This window comes from Convolutriloba macropyga, chromosome 11 (assembly GCF_964194025.1).
Source record: "Convolutriloba macropyga chromosome 11, txConMacr16.3, whole genome shotgun sequence".
Taxonomy (NCBI): domain Eukaryota; kingdom Metazoa; phylum Xenacoelomorpha; order Acoela; family Convolutidae; genus Convolutriloba; species Convolutriloba macropyga.
Window position 1 is genome coordinate 9,669,958 of NC_134478.1, and position 18,512 is coordinate 9,688,469.

The window sequence follows — 18,512 nt, forward strand, 5'->3', positions numbered from 1 at the left end:
TCTGACCCAGATCACTTTTTGTCCTCAAAAACGGAAAAAACAGGTAGCGCTTGAACGGCGTTAAGTTCTCTTAGAGCCCTAAACCTTGCTATACTCTAAGAATGCGGTTCACCAAAAACTATTTTGAGGATTTCTTGGTGTGAAGTGGAGACAATTTCATGATTTGAAGTGCGGTTCTTAATATTAGAAGCTTGACCTCCGCCCTCACCCCCCCCCCCCCTACCCGCCATCCAACCCCCCACCCATTACCCCCTACAAAACACTCCCATTGTCCACCCTCCTCCACCTGTCGGTTTTACCCCCTCCTTTTCTAGCCTTCGCAACTTTACCCTCCCGTCGCTTGAACCCCCCTCAAAGCTGCCCCCGCACCGAAACTCTCACACACACACTCCGGACCCCCCTAATGATAGCATCCCTAAGCCCCAGCTGGCTACTACCGAATCCAACCGATCGCTGGTCGTTTGAGAGCAATTCACCCGACGTTAGTTGGTTATGTTTGTATTCGGGCTCACACGCACGAAAATCTGATCATAGTCGGTTTCAAACAAAAGAACTTAGAATAAGAGAATACAATGAGTGCGCAAAATGTAATTTTGAGTTTCTCTAGTAACTTTTTTTGGAGGTGAGCTGGTATAAAAATCAGACTGCGATAGGCCTAAGACAGACACAAAACAGGATCTGTATATTGTGAAAACGCTTCATATTTTGCGTCTTATCATTTTACTTAAATCATTAATGAAACCTTAACCCAAAAATGTTGATCAAACGCGTACTTTATGCAGAAGTTTAATGATTTGCTCAAGTAAAAAAATTGCTTCGGTATGATCAGGCTTTGGGTACTCGAAAATCTTGACAATGCTCTGAAAACAGTCTGGGCTTAGAAGTTTGGCCAATGGTCTGGAACTCGTCTGTTGAGAGGTGGCTTTAGTTTGGGATCAGAGATCGACCAGAGATGGCTTCAAGCGCAACTTAAACGCAAAAAGTGTTTCGAGCGCTCGAAAGTCTGATCAGAGGTCACTTTCGTCTGGACCTCAAAATGTGTTAGAGGACACAGTACAATGCTCTAAAGCATAAACAGTTCTTCGTTTCAGTGTTAAAACTTACTCGAGGAGAAACTCACGATTGAGTTTGTTGGGTTCCTCTTTCCGAGCCCCATCGTCGGACGCCCGGAGCGAGTCGGGTGCCTCGGAGCATGACCGCACCTTTGAATCCGAATTCCCCAAATCCGATTTCATCAACAACATCTTTGTTTTGAGACCCTGGCGAAGTTTTGGATCTGAGCGTCAAATCGCCACCGAACCCACAACGTCCCGCGCCAAGATCAAGTTGTTACTCAAACGTCCTAGAAAGGACTTCGGACATCCGACTAAATTCAGCAACTTTAGTGGTGATAAAGAGCGACCAATGTACTTCGAACTGGCTTCGAACCCGAGTGTTAGGGTGGAAAGTGTGGAAATGGTGGAACTGGAGGCAGGAATTCAAGCGACCAGGAAATTCAGAGATGATTGTAAGAATGAACTTATCAAGATAAATTTGCCTCCAAAATTTACTTAAGCGACCAAAATTTAAGGTCGGAAATTAAAAACTCTTTTTTAAAATTCTGACTGTTTCATGGTTCGTGGAATTTTCCAAAAATAATGGAAAAGCTTACGTAACATTTGTTTATTGTGCTGAATTGTAAACGCATTTCCTCAACAAATTTATCAATTGTCAACACATTATATGGATAATTATATAAAGTATCAACTGGAAAAGTATGAGATTGGGGGAGGGGGGATAGATATGAGAAAATAGGGTTGCTTTCCCAGGTCGAAATCTCATAATCAGAGAAGCTGGCCAATCCAATGAAAAATCAATCCTATCATTACTGGGATCTATTCTGTTTTGCCCCCTCCCCCCCCCCCCGCCTTATTTTTTTACGCCCACCAGGAGCACGCGTGCTATTTTTTTTAAATAGTAACGTGCCATATAACAACATATAATTTGTATCTGGGGGCGTGTAAAAAACACTGGGGGGGGGGGGCAAAACAGAATAGATCCCATTACTGAAATAATCAGTGATCATATTTCGCCCGATCGAATTAATCGGTTCGTCCAGGGCTTAATTTAATTAATTGGGTGATCTCACTTCGGCTTGAATTCGGTTTTGGCTCGCTCACTGATAGTCGCGAGCTTTTTATAAACTCATTTCACATATGCTTAGATTTCGGCTTGTTCGTACTCTAGCAAGATCAGTCATTGAATGAAACCAGTAATAACACATAGCAATTTCAGCAAATTTTTTTGATCAGACTATAGATTGTTGATTTTGTTTGTAGGCTACATGACTATGAATGAAGTCAGCTAGGAAATGTGGCCTTCATCGACAGACACGAAACAGTTCGAGGTTTAAATCAGAATGCGACTTTTACAAAGTCACGTATAGCCTTATACTTGAAATTACCAAAAATCTGCAGTCCCAGAAGTTCCTATATACACATAGCAAGACTTTGACTTATATTCAGACAATAGTTTTGTGGGTTTCAAAATGGCAAAAGTTCATAGAACCCAGTTCTTACTGTCTGTAAAATGAGCTTCTGGCACTTTAACCTCGGACACTGCAGATTTTTAGAGTTTTTAAATCTTTCACTCTTTCACGTGCGTGTTTTTGTGCTATAACCTTATAAATAATAAATAAATAAATTTGCTTTCAGTGCCAAAAATTCAAGCAACGAATAATTAAACCAAATTTGAGTATAAAGCTTCGTACTGAACGAATTCTAGGAGGCAATTGCAGCACCGTTACAGAGCTATTCAAAATTAGATTATATGTTCGAAATTCATTTAGTTACTTATACTGAGACCATTCAAGAGGAACAGCAAAAAGGGGGGTTTAATAAGCCAATATAAGCCATTTTAATAAGCCAATTTTACCTTGATAGTTTCAGCTTCTCAGACATTGATAAATGAGGTCAGAAATGCAGCTTTAAATCACAGCGATGATTTCTACAAGGATGACGTCAGACTTAAGACTAGAAAGTCGAAGAGTGCAATGACAGCAATGGACAGCATAGTGACACCAACTAACGTGACTGTTCTTCAGGGAATCAACATATTTCCAGCTGGTTCAAAATTGGAAGCAAAGGTTACAAAGCTCCTCTGTTTTTTTAACCCAATCCATCAGGGTGAATAAATAGTTCACTATACCAACAAAAAGTGTGGCCCCGATCATGTATTTAGCATCTGGGAGGGTACACCCCGCCGGACGATAATATTTGAATCATATTTTGACCACCCGACCCCGGGTACGGCAAGCCGTAAGTTGAGGGACTTTCCACGTTGAAAACTATAACTTTTCGAGTTCTTTGAGAGCATGGTTCTCAGATAAAGTTATTTTACAGTCATAAATGGTCTCCATTATAAAATAGAAAAAAAATTGCACAGAAGAACTTTAAAATTTTTCTGTTTAACTTTAAAATGTCATTATAGTCTAATTGAAATTTACTTCATTTCTTATTATTAGAATTTATTAAAATAAAATACTTCTTCATGTCGCAAATACGTGTGAAACTCTTATGATATAGCTCAAAAACTAACGAGCTTTAGTTTTCACAACTGTTTTAAGATCTATTTTTTAAAGCATTTATTAATTTTTTCTGCCATTTCCTTTGATTATTGACGTGGCGATCTTTTTATTGTTGCTGTTTTTTATACCTGTTTGTTGCCATCAGAAAAGTTTGCACTTTTAAATTTAACTCTACTAAATTTAACTTTACTTTTTTCGATTGAAAATTGACATAAAGTTAATAGGAAAATTTACGCAATTCCATTTTACCGAACCCGCCATTTCACCCAAGCTGTCATTTTACCCAATGTCCTTTTACCCGATGCAATTTCACCGATTCCAATTTACGCAATGCTCTTTGATTTTTTTTGTTCAATTATCCGATAACAAATTAGCAGTTGCTATAACAAGGATGTTTTAAAATGTTTACGCGGACAATTTAATCCCAGGTTTGGTCGTAATAATTTCATATCAAGTCCTACTTGTCATTTAATTATATCCCCGCCTAAATAGTTGTTCTGATAATTTTAACAATAAGGTAAATTAAAGTTTGCATTGGGTGAAATGGCATTGGGTAAAATGGCAGATTGGGTAGAATGGCAGTAGGTAAAATGGAATAGTGTAAATTGTCCTGACACCAACATAAATTCTATGAGATCAAAAGGATAATAATTTAATCAAATAGGTTTTAAAAATAGAAATCTCAAAGTGTTCAATTACTCTCAAACTAAATTTGTTGCAGTTCAATTGATAATGTGGTACTTTGTGAAGCCTTTTGCTGGATTGATTTTTTGTCGGAAGATTAGTCTAATTTTTCGCTTTTTTGTTCTTAAAAACAGTACAAATAGGAAAACCCTGAGAGCCTTAAGATGCCGAGCAGCTAGCTCACTTAGAAACTCTGAAATTTTCTTAGTGTGCAATTCATCAGAGCCGCAAAGAAGAAAAAAATCATTGTGCAAAGGACAATTGTTTCTGCTGACTTGGACTCCTGTCGCCGTTTGCACCCCCTCGTTTCCTCCTCTACACACTCTCCCTCACTCCACAGCTATCCTCTTAAGACATCCACTCCTTCACCCCCATTCCAAAGCTTCTAATTTATCCCCTCATGCTAGCCTCCCAAAGCCGAAGTTGGCTATACTAAAAATTCAACCACTCGTCGGTTGTTTGAAAGCAATTTGTCAATCGTTAGCAGGTTTTGTTTGTTAAATTTTTTTACCCCGATAAAATGAAGACTTTGCAAGTATATAAGTGAGGATGCGAATCTGGGGTATACAACATTTTTTGCATTGATTTTCGATGACATGTAACCTTATGTGCAAACGCGCATTAATAATCGCATGTCTTAATTTTAATGTTTTTGTCAACTTTTCTAAATATAAATAAGTTTTCGGAGTTTGCTTTGAAAACTGAAGTATTCAACATTTTTTTTTGTTTGAAACCTGCTCTTATGTTTTCTCATAGCAATGATTTTTGGAACATTTGTCAATATTAATAAAGTTTATGCCGTGAAAATGAGTTTTTTTTGTACTCTTGCTGAGGTATGTATGTATGTGTCTGTATGTGTTTGTGTGTGTATGTGTGTGTATGCATGTGTGTGTGTTTGGGTAAGTTAGTGATGAGAGGGTGGGTATATGTGTGCATGTTTGTGTGTCTGTGTTTGTCCAATCAGAGTACAAATTCCGGAAAATCTTAGCTTGGGTATCCATCTCGAGCTCAAAAAACTATCAAAACTGCGAGGCTTCCCAACTGAATGGATATGCTGTATTTAGTTGCCCGAACTATCCAAAACACCTGTGCCCATAAGTAGTCTCCAACATTACCCTAGTTCATTTATGGGGGAAGAAATTGACCCAATGTGGGTAATGAAACAACAATTGCGCAAAGCAGAACCCAAAATGACAGGCGTGTTCGAGGAGAGTGACATATTTGATCTCCTCAAAGATGATTGGTCGGAATTGCAGCCAATAGAGTTCAATTTGAGCAAGGCGGACGATGACAAATTAAAGGTATGACAAAGAGAAACGGTTAAGTTGAAAGTTTAGCAAAAGTTAAGCGAAAGACGAGAAATGTCATTTTGTTAGAAAGACTACGTGTTTTATTGTCGCGTCGTCAGTAAAGATATCATTTTTGGCGAAGCTTTCTAGATCACAACCCCCCCGCTCTCTCTCAGATATGATAAAACCATCTCTAAACCCATACAGGGGGAATTAAACCCACGAGAACCAACTTCGAAAGTGAGCTTAAGCCTAATTCTAAGTAAAATTGATCAACTGGAAGTCTGATCATATACCATAATGGTCTGCTTGGATGCAGTCATAATTGATTTTGAACAATCACTCCAACATTGGCATGTCAATACAAGATTCTCATTCGAATTTTTCCAAACGATTTTAATGCTTTATATTATGGAGGAAAAAATGACGACCGTAACTCTTGATATTTTACATTTGCTTTCTAAGTTTGCATGCTAATCTTTTTATCAAGATTTAACAAGATACTTTGGTGTTTAATTGTTCTCGAATAAAGTAATGATATTGTAATCGTGCTTCTACTTTTTGAGCAGAATTATGACTCGATCTCGCAGAGGGCACCAACCTGATTCAGACAAAGGCAAGAAAAGTCCCGGATATGATTCAAAATTTGATTAAGTTATTTAAAAGGCTGCTAAAGGAACACTTCAGAGTCAATCTCTCAGGTTTTAACGGGTAGCAAAAGGGAATTATAGGGCTCTATGCCAAAAGAGTTCCCAAATCTTGGGTCCCTCTTTGAAGAAGAGACCCAAGACATGGTGTTCTCTTGGCAGAGTGGTGTTCTCTGGAAAGTGATATCAAAACCTGTTTTTTGGCAGAATGTGCTTTGTTCAACTTTGGTGGGCACATTTAGCGTGAAATTTGAGTGCCCGCATATTCAGATAGAGCATCAATCGCGCCAGAAATGAGTTTAAATGATTATGAATCTTGGGTACAGTGAACAATTCAAGGCCTAAAGGGTCCTTACTAAACAAATTCAATACTACTTGTGAAAAAGTGAAGAATTCTGTTTATAAATTACATAACAAGTTAGTCCAATATTGTAAATGCAATCAAATCAACGGAGACATCACACACACATACACACACACACACACCACACACACACACACACACACACGCACACACACACACACATACGCACCCCCCCCCCCACACACACACACACATGCACAGAGTTACGTACCCCCCCCCCCCCAACACACACACACACACACACATGCACACACGCACACACACACACACAAACACACACACACACACATTCACGTACGCACGCACGCACGCACGCACGCACACACACACATACAAACGCGCATACCCAGGCACTAGCAACGAGAAAACTTGCTAAAACCCAAAAAGCACAGTGGCATCATTTTGGCTAAAATCCCGTTTTTATTGTTAATTTTCGGGGCATTAAGTTCATGGCAGCTAGATTACTGAGAAAAGTTTTTGTCACAAATTAGACGGTAGTTGCAAATTGGATTCTCAGTATGGTCCACCTATCATAACTCCTTGACAAATTGAAACCAATTTTTCGAAACACTTTCTTGTTTTTGTCAAATATAAGTTTGGTATAAGTTTGGTATAAGTTTTATAAGTTACATAAAACAACACAAAGTTTTTTAGCAGTGTTTAATTTTTTCCCGGACAGAAAAATCGAAGTCCTGAGTGTATGATCTCAGATCTGGCCTGGTTTTGAGGTCAAATTTAGTAGCATTATAAAACATTTCGTTTGCTTCAGGTCTGAATCTGACCCCAGAAAAAGAGAACTACGGTAACCATTGGTTTGCATCTTATCTTTGTGATATCACTTGGACAGAGAAACCCAAGTTTAAGCTCCTCCTTGCACGGAAAGTTCACAATTTTTGGTCCTTTACACAAATTTTAGGTTCTATATGCCAGGATTTAGCCTCTGGAAAATCTCTGAATCGGTCGGATGGACTCTGGGAGATCAGCATTGACTTTTTATCACTTTTCATCACCATCGTGATCTTTTAAGTGACTTTTACATCCTTATTTTTCTGATTTTTTTGTGATATAAATTGCTTTCTCATTCACAATTCATGGCAGTTGAACTCAATTGACGATAATTTATTCCTAAAAGTCAACAATAGTTCGAGAGCAATTCTGCCGCCGTACTTCTGTTGCTTTCTAAGTTGCTGGCAAATTATTTCAAGTTTTTCGGTTTTACAAGAGAGTTTAGGCTCATGCACGTCTTATTCAGGTGTATCGGGTTTCACTTCTGTGGGTTTGTTTGTGCAGGAGTACCAGTCGTACGTACACAAGGATATCAAGTCTCGAAAGGTGTCTCAGGTTGAGTTCCACCCCACTCTCAAGTACATATTTGCAACTGCTTATGGAGAGTTCGCAGAGTACGATGACCGAATCAAGTACCGATCCGTAAGCACCAAATTTTATTTTTGTATAACTCTAAAATAGGCTACTTCAGTTGTTCAGCTGCATCTGGAACCGTCTGATTCCTAGCCTTTATGTCGACTTATGGATCAGTGAGGCGTTGGGGATGGGGGGGGGGCGTTGGGGGCGTTGAGGATCTTTTAAAAAAACCAGTGGGGCTCAATATTGACTAAAATCTTTAACTAAATCAGTTAAAAGTTGAAGTCACGCTAAAGTCTCTTAAAAGAATCGTGTCAAACGCAATTTCAGTCCAACTGTCTTTAGAGAACTATCTGTCACTTTTGTCTGAAAGAGTCTTGATCACAGCCTTTTTGGAACTCTTAAGGTCTGGGACTTCAGCCTGGTCGGTCCTAAGATTGCAATTAGTAAACTTACAGTACTGGGGGCTGTATTTTGGGGAGGGGGCTATAATGGGAAAGAACCAAAGATACTTTGGGTCGACGGTTACGTCAGTCCACGGCTATGTATTTAGGGTGTCGGAATACGAAATGCAGTAAATCGCGTTAATTTTTTTCACCGCTTTAAGCGATGAAACAAAATGCATTCACAGCATTTTTCAAAAAATTCAAAACCGCTGCTCCGCAGTTCTTACATTTTTTTTGGGTTTTTCCCATTATAGCCCCCCACATGAAAATTTGGGCCCCACAATATGGTATAATTACCATGATGGGGGGGTATAGGTTATCTGACCACTAAGTTGGGGGGCTATAATGCGAAAGACCCCATTTTTTAGCCATTTTTAGTGTTGACACCTGGACCCGGGTCAAAAATGTTGTTTTTACATATCTTTTGGCAACTTTAACATCTCTACATGGGTAAAAACGGCGTATTCGTAACCAGAGCTTTTATCCTTTTTAACCCAGGTTGTGCGGAACTCTGAGCCCAGATATGTGCTTCTCTGGAGCATCCAGGACCCACTGCAACCTTTATTGCAACTCTCTACTCACGAAGAGGTATACCCTTATACATCAGCCAAATACTCTGATTATGATATACAATGACGTCATGGTGAGTTGCCGCCTTTTAAAAACACTTTATATAGCTCTTTCACAGAATATTTTATCTAATATTCAGAATGCAACCGTTTTATTATAAGCTCAACTTAGATTTTTTCCAGACAAGGTAAGAGAACGCAATTAATTTGTATCACTTTGTTTTGCGAGACAATCATGCCATAAGCACTAATTGGAATTAAGAAATCGAACAGTTAGAGCAATAGTTTAGATTTTAATGCCGACTATGTAAATTTATTTTCAATGCTCCTTATCGACGAGAAGATCATTCTAGTTGAACTAATGTCATCCGTTTTTGAATAATCGGATCGTAGCCGTTGTCAACCTTTCAGATCATTGAATGAGATGAAGTTTGTTCATATCTCTCCATTTTAGACAGGAACGAAAAATTAAAGCAAAGGTTTGCTGCAATATTTGTTCACAGGTTCTTACAAAAATTGGCTTTATTTGGATTCTTATAAAAAAAAGGTAACAGGAAACATAGAAAAAAAAAGAAGACTGAAATTATGTTTTCAGTTGGTTTTTGAAAATTTCGATTTTGTGAATTAGGTGACGAGGATCTGTTTCAACCCAGTGTATGAGGGACTGCTGGCTGGAGGTGTGACTAATGGCTCCATTGTTCTCTGGGATTTCACGCAACATATGCGAAGAATTAAAACAAGGTATTTTACATTCTTAACAACGTGCAGGTAATTTACATGAACTGTGCATGTATTTTGGCGTTCCTGCACACTACCTGCACGGTACATGCACGTACCTGAGTAGTAAATATAGGGAGCACTGGGAAAGGGGGGGTTATCATGCCATGGGGATAATAGGGTATAGATTTGCATGGGGATAATAGGGTATAGATTTGCATGGGGATAATAGGGTATAGATTTGCATGGGGATAATATGGTATATAATTGCATGCGGATAATATGGTATATAATTGCACGCGGATAATACGTTATATAATTGCATGCGGATACGTTCTTATGCGGATAATGTGGCGGTAATTGTCTCGCCGTCTGACTTTCTTTTTCCCCTAACTTGACCGCCCGCTTATTGAACTTAGGCTAAAGAAACTTTCGTACAAATTGAACTGAAAATAAAAATTGAATCAGGGGCGTTCAAATTAAAGCAACACTCCAAACAAAATCTGAATAAATCTCGCACAAAGTATTTCTCAACACTATTCTGAATTCAACACACTATGAAATTGAGTTTGTACACTGTTCTTTCACTGTTCGCCGCTATTTTCTGTAGCTTCTAAATCAATGAAGGAACAAAAACTTTGTTCCTCCTCTGAGCTGCTTCTATCAAAGTCAACAATTTGGTCATCAGAAATGTCCTCATCTCTTATTCCTCCCGCATTAATGAAACCAGGATCGGGCGGCGAATAGTGGCTGGCATTGTCCAGAAGTAGGTTCAAGTTATCGCTACAGTGTTTTCTCATTCTTTTCTCCGGGGGTGGTAGATATGTTGGAAAGTCCCAATCCACTTCAGTGTCACGAAAAATTTCACTTAAATTGTCACTATTCTCTGTACTGTAATCCCAACTTATCTGACTTTGGTCAGGATCAAACCATCCGAGCGAACTAGACGTTTCGCTTTGATTATCGCCCACCACAGAAAAGTGTCCATATGGGAGCGTTCGCAACCCATCTCCGCAGATATATCTCTTATTATCAAATGCGGATAGAGGTATTTTATTAGCTGTCACCGTTTTCAGTACATGATTTTCGGATGTTATTCTTGTATTTACCGCTCTAACTGGTTTCGATGTTTGGAGAGTTTCTTTATATAATTCGTGGGTGAGAAGTTTTTGGGCTGCCCTGGTCACACCTTTAGCAGACAACTTGCGACAACCTAAATAAGGTAAACATGTTTTACAATAAGCTATTAAGTTTTGTTATGTAGTTTCCTCCAACGCACTTAACTTGCATTCAAATTACTGAGGGAAGGGGTTAGAAATTATTCATTATATGGACTCACTTTTTGATGTGATTGAATACATCTTGGGTTTGAGGCACACAAACTCGGATATATAGTCTCCACTGAATTCGTCCTTGAATTTAAGGACTTCAGACTTATTGTTGTTGTCGTGAAGTGGGTGGTCTTCTGGATAGGATGAAAAATCGAATTCGTTTTTTACTTCCGCAGATTGGTTGGCTAAATCCTCATACAGATATTTTGACTCAATTCTATATAAGAGGCTGTCTGTATGCGAGTACAATAGACGACATTGAAAGTTTTGTCGCATAACTTGATAATGAAAGCGGTACATATAGTACTTAGACAAGTCGAGCACAGTTGCACCCACAATAGTCGGCGTATTCCATGTTATAATTTTCGGCTTGCTGCACATAGCGGCCATGTTCTCCCCAAATATTTTGAATCTCTCAAATTCGAATTTCGAAACAAGTTTTTCTGCTCTCTCCGCATTTCGTGTAATTTCCACCCTCGACTGTCGCCTTTTCGACTCAATTGTTTTGCCATATACAGAATTATTCATGAGTTTATAATAATTCTGTTGGAATTTATTAGTTGCGTTTTTCCGCATATTGCTATTCAAGGTAATATACGGTTCGAGCCATCGTTCCTGATTGAATTGCAGCACGCGGTGAAGTTTCGTTATACGTAATCCAAGTTGCACATATAATTGGAGTAATTTATAATGGACTACGTAGTTCTTCTTGTCAAACAGTGTTTGCAGTAGTTTAGGGACCTTAGCTTCAGGAATATTGTACTGCTCTTTTAGGTTGATTTGGAAATCGCTTAGCCACACGTCTTGTACAATTTCTTTTACAGGCGCTAGCGGATAATCCCCTTGGTTATCGTGAACGTCTGTAGGACACTCCAGATCCACTTCAGCAAAGTAGCCGATGGCAGAATCCTGGGGCATATTCAAGATCTGGATAATTGAAACTTCATTGGCAAATCTAAAGCTTCCGATCGGAAGCAGCTCTTTCTGCATGACACCCCCATACAAATTATTAGTGTCGAGGCACAACACGAATGTGGAAGCCTCTTCTGGGTTGAAGCCCGGTAAGAACTGATTGTTGGCTTTGAAGTACCTCGTTTCGAATACGGAAGTATTTCCGCCTCTTACTGACTGTTCAATCATGTGCAGGTGCTCGGGTTCTGTCAAAAGTTCTACGCGTGCTTTTGTGATCCGTAAAGCTGCATCTTTTGCCATATTTGGCGCTGTGAAAAATTGCGCCACGTCCAATCTGTATGTCTGGAAACTGATTTTGCGACAGTATTCCGAACAGCAGGCCAGAAGGGCAACGTCCAGTTTCAAATAGGAATCGTGGTAGTCCTGCATTGTCTCACAGTTTAGCAGCTACCACATCTTCTTCGCTTTATCTAATTCGGACTCATTGATTGATATTTTTCCGTTTTCCAAAGAATTTGCCCATTTGCTGAGAGCCGGCAGCTACCTCTCCGCAAACTTTGACCGGTCGCTCATGTAGGAATAAGGGCAATAACCCTTCTGCTTCAGAAGTTGTCTGTCAGGTGCAGGAATATGGGCGAACATAGACTCCATTATACCAAACTCTGACTCTGGCAAGGACTCCACCAGCTTTTCGAGAGATCCGTTGAAGAGTTTGTAAGAATCAACGAAGCGTAGATATTCGTAAACAGGTACGACCTTCTTGTCAGCCCTCTCAACTCTATCAACTTGCACTCCCAGCATCATTGCAATGTATTTTTCGTCTGTTGCTGGTATGACGTTGATTGTTGTTGTCGGTTCGCACTTTTGCAGACTAAGACAAATATGATGGAGGTCATAATTTTGGATGTTGTGTCCAATTACGGGAATAAAATTGGAATTCCGGCGCGCTCTGTTACACTGTGGGTGGGCCCAACCCAGGAAGCCTCCGCTGTAATGGCAGTGGTCCAGATGTTTTTCGTCAGTTTCTGAGAATTCGTTTTCACAAATCCAACACTGTTTGCTCGCATCCTTATGAAGTGATGATCGGTCACCACGGAAGAAAGGGTGTTTGCGCTTCTGTTCGTGTATATCCTTAGCAAGTTTATGAATCATTTGAACGAAATTTTGCATGCAGTTTTCCGAGCTGTCCAAATGAGTAAATTTGGGCTCGGGGTTGCAGTGCTCAATAACAGTCAATGCAAAGCCACATGGTTCGTGAACTTCAATTGGTCGCGTTGAAGCTCTCTCTTCACTTGGAGCACAGGAGGCCACTGGTTTGAGAAACGACTCGAAATCAAAATAGATGACTAAGGGAGCAAACCAAGTAGCTGACCAGTTTGTGAATTTGTATAAATTATTGTCTGGTTTTGGCATGCGGATAACAGCTGGTGGATTATTACCGCAAACTTCAACATGATCCTTAAAGTTATTAACATCCTTGTGACACAGGTAAAGACAGTTCCGGCATAAGTGAAGAGTTGACTTGAATTTGATGTTTTTGATGAAGCAGAACAGCCTGCACAAATCTTTGATAAGAACGTAATGGTGTTTATCATTCTCATAAAGAAGAAGCAAATCGAGGCTCAATTCGGAAGTTGTCCTTTTAGACACCCGCATTGGAAACAAATCTCGGTTTTCAAATCCAAAAACGTTAACCTCTACGTCGTTAAGTGTTTCAAACTTATCAATGTCATTGAAACCCATGGGCAATGAAAACTCACCAGCAGGCTGAAGCGATGACATGTTTTGATAGAACTCGGGTGATGTTAGCTTTAAAAAGTCATTTCGTCTTTCTTCTCCCTCAAAATTGTTGCACTTAAGATAGGAAGCTGCGATAAAGCTGTAAATGAAACAGTTGTTGTCTGTATGGTGCCTTACGTTGAGAAGGGCTCTACAATTTTGTAACTTTGTTGGTAAGGCAATAAATGAAGATCCAGTGGCCGGTCTGTATTTGGCGAACTTAATATTGACGCGAATAACTCTTTCCAACATCCAACCACTTCCAGAAGAGGCAAAGGTGAACAACACAGCGAGCATTTTTTCCACCATTTCTACAAAATTGTCATTTGAGAGCCCTTCAGCGTACACAGGAGTCATCAGAGAGTTAGCGAAGATGGTGATACGCTCGTCGTCTTCATCAGGCTCAAGAAATTGTTTGAAAAGTTGCAGTTCTGCTGAGAATTGAACTTTTTGCGGGCCCGCTGATAGTTTTTGATCAATCAGTTCCTGAATTTGCTCCTGTTTGAACTTCATGAACGCCTGGAGGTCTCTTGCTGGCACCATTTCGTCATCCGTGGTTTCTATTGAGTAGGATTGAAGACTGCCATTAAAAGCTGACTGATCGGAGGGTTGAGTAGGTTGAAACTCAGCACCAAAGACTGGAATTGAATGAACTGACCTTGCATGTTGGGCATAGAGGTGCGAACTGTTGAATCCGAGGTGGCAAGCCCGACAACAGTTTGTGAACCTTGAATGTTGAGTTTGCATGTTTTCCTCCAGTTCTGACATTTTTCGAGATGTAAACTCACACAAAGAACAGTGATAAGTTGGTAATTTCATTTCATCTGGATGAAATTTTGTTTCATGGCGAAAACGATTTCCTCTAGTGCTAAGCACAGAGTCGCAATACCGACAAGCAAAAGTCATGACGATAGAATATAACAACTTGACTTGAATATAACAACTTGAATTGAATTTAGGAAAGAATTGAATGATTCGGAAAACTAGTATTGCACTTTGTGGTAATTGCATTCGCTACGAAGGGTGTTACATGAAGGCATTCTGTATAACAACGTAGTTTGGTGGGCGCCAATTTCAAACATTTGAATTCGTCAAAGTTTATTGGTTGAAACTGGCGGGAAATTTTCGGTTCGAATTTTTATTGAAAATAAACGCAAAAAAGATATAAAACACTTTCCGAGTGTTGTTTTTGTGAATCAACTAAAAAAAGGCATTTTAAAAAAGCGGAGAAACATGTTACTTTCTTTTGAGTTTTTCAAAAATTACCATTTTAGACCTCTTAAAAAACGGGTGGTTAGAGTTGTCCTACGCTGTCAAGTGTGATGAGCAAAATTGCTCCCCGGGACGAAAAACATAGGACCGCACTAAAAAAATTGCTCTAAAACGAACCGAAAGAAAGTTATTTTTTCTGTCAATCATCATAAATCAATGTCATTAAATGACAATTACATGACAGAAACATGTGTCTTTTTTCTGAAGCCTTTTTCGATGACAGGTATTATGAGAGAAATTGATGCCGTGGGCCCACAATGTGCAAAAATGCAAAGAAACGCGATCTAACATCTTTCCTTAGGGTACTTCATATGCTAATTAATGCCAGATGTTAATGTGACATTGATGACCAGATGTTTTGGAAATCGGCGAAGGAGCCATTTTTCGGCCATGATGCTTATGACCAAAAACATCCAGCATGTTCCCACTAAGCCATTGGTATAAAAAAATTTCCAATTTTTTTTTTCATTAATTAGCAATTAGTGACTAATTAGCCGTTAATTAGGCGCTAATTATCTCCGTAACTGTTAAGTTAAATTTGACGAGCGTGATGAGATGTTTTGCAGGACACAGTGTGCTGAGAACCCCTGCACCATCAGTTTCATCCCAAGTGTTTTTTGAAGCCCTCCTTTTTGGGGTCAAAGGTCAGAGGTCATCTATCAAAAAAATTTTTTTCTCAATTTTTTCAAAATTTTTTTTCACAAACCTGCTTTTTTTTACCCTGTTGAACGAGAGCGCAAAGCTAGGCGGTGCTGCTAGAGGACGTAAAAACTTTTTTTAACAGAACCTAATGACATCATTTGGGTTTTCAAGTGCATTTTTTCGAATTTTATCTCTGACGGATTACAATTCTCGACAACTTTTCCAATTTATGAATTGGTTTCAGAGTTCATATGCTGCTACTCTTTTGGCATAATGTTAACAGGTCTTTTGAGCCAAAAACCGCACACATTTTGCAAAACGGAAATTGTGTTAATTCCATAAAACTTTAGGCTTAACAAGCAGATGTTTAGAATTTTTATTGATTCGAAAGTCTAATTGTGGATTATTACAACAAAAACTAAACAGTTCATAGTAATTGAAGTACATCAATGCCTGCTTGGAAAATAATATCTGTGATTGCGTCATAGGGGAAAGTAAAAATCTTCCCTGAACAAGTCCGAACATGATCACTTACTTGGATTATATTTTTGTCTAAGTTTTGAATAGAAACACAAAACGGACAAAAAAGAAGTTGTATTACAAATTCAAGAAATAGAAACGAAGTAAAATGTATAACACAAACACGCACAAATTAACATCTCAAAATTGAAACAGTTTTTTATATGAAAGTAAAGTTTCAATTATTTTAATTGAATTAAGTTAATTTAATTAAGTTAATTAAGTTAATTTAATCGAATAAGTCCATCAAAGAATTTTCTGGTCGTCGCTTTTTTGGTGCACCGCTAACGTTTGGAGTCTCTGAACACGTGGGTGTTTGGAAACTGTCGCTCAGAGCCTCTCGCTTTGGCGTTTGAAAAGTTGTTCCGGACAGAACGTTCTCGTCAAAGTTATCGAAATCGTTTGGAGGTTTCCTGACTTCAGCAAAGAGAGATGGGCTGGGTGCCGGCGTAACAGTTGGACTTGGGTCAATTGCCGGTGTTGTGGGTAGACTAGACTATTGTGGGTTTGGCGAATCAGGTGATGAACTGATTCCCCACAAATTGGCCAAATCATCACAAGCTTGATATGCTCCGAGTTGATTTTCAAACAAGGGTACGCACTCACAGTCGTAGCGGTAGAGAATTCGTTTGGTTTCTTCAGGTAATGTGTTCATATTACAATCTTGAATTGCTGGCAATACTTTTGCGGGTAAGTGACCTCCTGAGGTAAGAATGCTGCATTCCGAAGGGTCTGTTTTTTCGGGCAGGGCGGCAATTGCATTTATAAGAAGCTTTGGAAGAAGACAGTGATGGTAAGTGTTCCAGACATTGTCTTGTTTTCGTTGTTGGATGAGAACAACAAAGTTTTCATAAACTGTTCGATAAACCAAAGTTCTTTCACTGGAAGACTCTGCTTCTGCGATAATTTCAACCGACATTTCAAAAATTAAGTGTTAAAAGAATTCAATTAAACAGATTCGAATTTGTTGCTGGAAACAAACTGCAATTTGACTCAACACATATATGAATGCCGCCGAATTATAGCTCAGGGTTTCTGTGTACAACTTTTGCATTAGTTTCACGTAAGCTAGAGGGTCACATCTGTTTTTAATTTTGAGCCAACATACACACAATTTTAACTTGAGCGTACCCCAGATTGTTATCCAGGGTTACATCTGTTTTCAATTAACTGTTGTTATATATTGTGTTCAATGTGTAGTTTTTTATCTGAGGTTCCATGTGTTTTTAATTTGTTGTGTATATGATTGCTTTATGCCTTTGAAATTGTGTTCAATATGTAAGTTTCTTATCTGAGGTCGCATCTGTTTCTAATTTCTAGTGTATATGAGTGCTTCGAAATTGCGTTCAACATGTATGTTTATTATCTGAGGTCGCATCTGTTTCTAATTTCTAGTTTATATGAGCGCTTTATGCATGTGAAAATTGTTCAAAAGATCACATTCGTGCACCATATGTTTGCCATAAAAATTGTAATGAACAGACTCAAGTACGCCGTGGGCGTACTTGAGACTGTATTCGCCAATCATTTGTTTTTAATTGAGTGTTTGATGACACACGTGTAATCCAAGCTTGCCGCCGCCCCTGAGTTGGAGCGTTCACAATAATTGTTAAGGGAAATAATTTCAAGTTGCGCCATGCCTTTCACTTCCACTAAAGACACAGAATTCGGCGATTGTTATTTCGCAATTTCGAAAACTGATAAGCGCTTGATCAGAGCAACTGTGAAAACATATGAAAGGACGGGTAGCTATGTGTTTCTAAAATTGTTCAAGAAAGCGGAAAGCGATTACGAATTTCAGCAGAGAGTTTCTCTAACTGTTCAAGAATTTGAGAACTTGATTGAAAAGTCAGCAGATATACGCTCTCAGTTCACAGAAGAGGAATCAACAAAACCCCCTTCAGCAAAAAAACCACGATTCCAACAAAAGTCAGAAGAAATTTCCAAGACCAGCAACAAAAATGGTTGAGGCGATGTACGAGCGTTCACCACATTACTTTAAACAATTTCAAAAACTGTTCAAGTTTCAGATTGTCGAAGAAAAACCTACCCTTTCTAACACAAATGTTTATGCAGTGTGTGCCCATTTTGATTCTGAGTTTTGCGGCTTAGTAACTAACCATTATCACGTTTTGCTTGATACAACAACTTTCGAAAAGGAAACTTTGAAAAGAAACCAAAATTTTCCTGTGCCTTGTATTTTTACAACCTTCAAATTTTTATTTTCGACTGCAACAACTTTAGAGACTAATGGAGACGTTTTTACAAAGCTCAAATTGGCGGTTGAATTCAACAGCTCCGCAGATAAAGTTGACTCACAGACAGTACGCAAACAACTGCCAGCTTTTGCCTGCCACAATAATATAAAAATTAGCAATGCAAAACAAGTGAATATAAATCAAAAACCCTGTGCG

General features: G+C 39.0%; 1 protein-coding gene across 1 annotated transcript in view; it reads left to right on the forward strand.

Moving 5' to 3' along the window:
* Positions 1 to 572: 572 nt before the first annotated feature.
* Positions 573 to 18,512, forward strand: part of LOC142349033 (dynein axonemal intermediate chain 3-like) — an 87,080-nt gene continuing 69,140 nt past the window's right edge. Inside the window, exons 1-7 of the mRNA XM_075400444.1 lie at positions 573 to 622; positions 1,092 to 1,507; positions 2,928 to 3,124; positions 5,314 to 5,550; positions 7,840 to 7,977; positions 8,856 to 8,945; positions 9,555 to 9,667. Of these exons, the coding sequence (XP_075256559.1) occupies positions 573 to 622; positions 1,092 to 1,507; positions 2,928 to 3,124; positions 5,314 to 5,550; positions 7,840 to 7,977; positions 8,856 to 8,945; positions 9,555 to 9,667 (1,241 nt within the window). The remainder of the gene's footprint in view (positions 623 to 1,091; positions 1,508 to 2,927; positions 3,125 to 5,313; positions 5,551 to 7,839; positions 7,978 to 8,855; positions 8,946 to 9,554; positions 9,668 to 18,512) is intronic.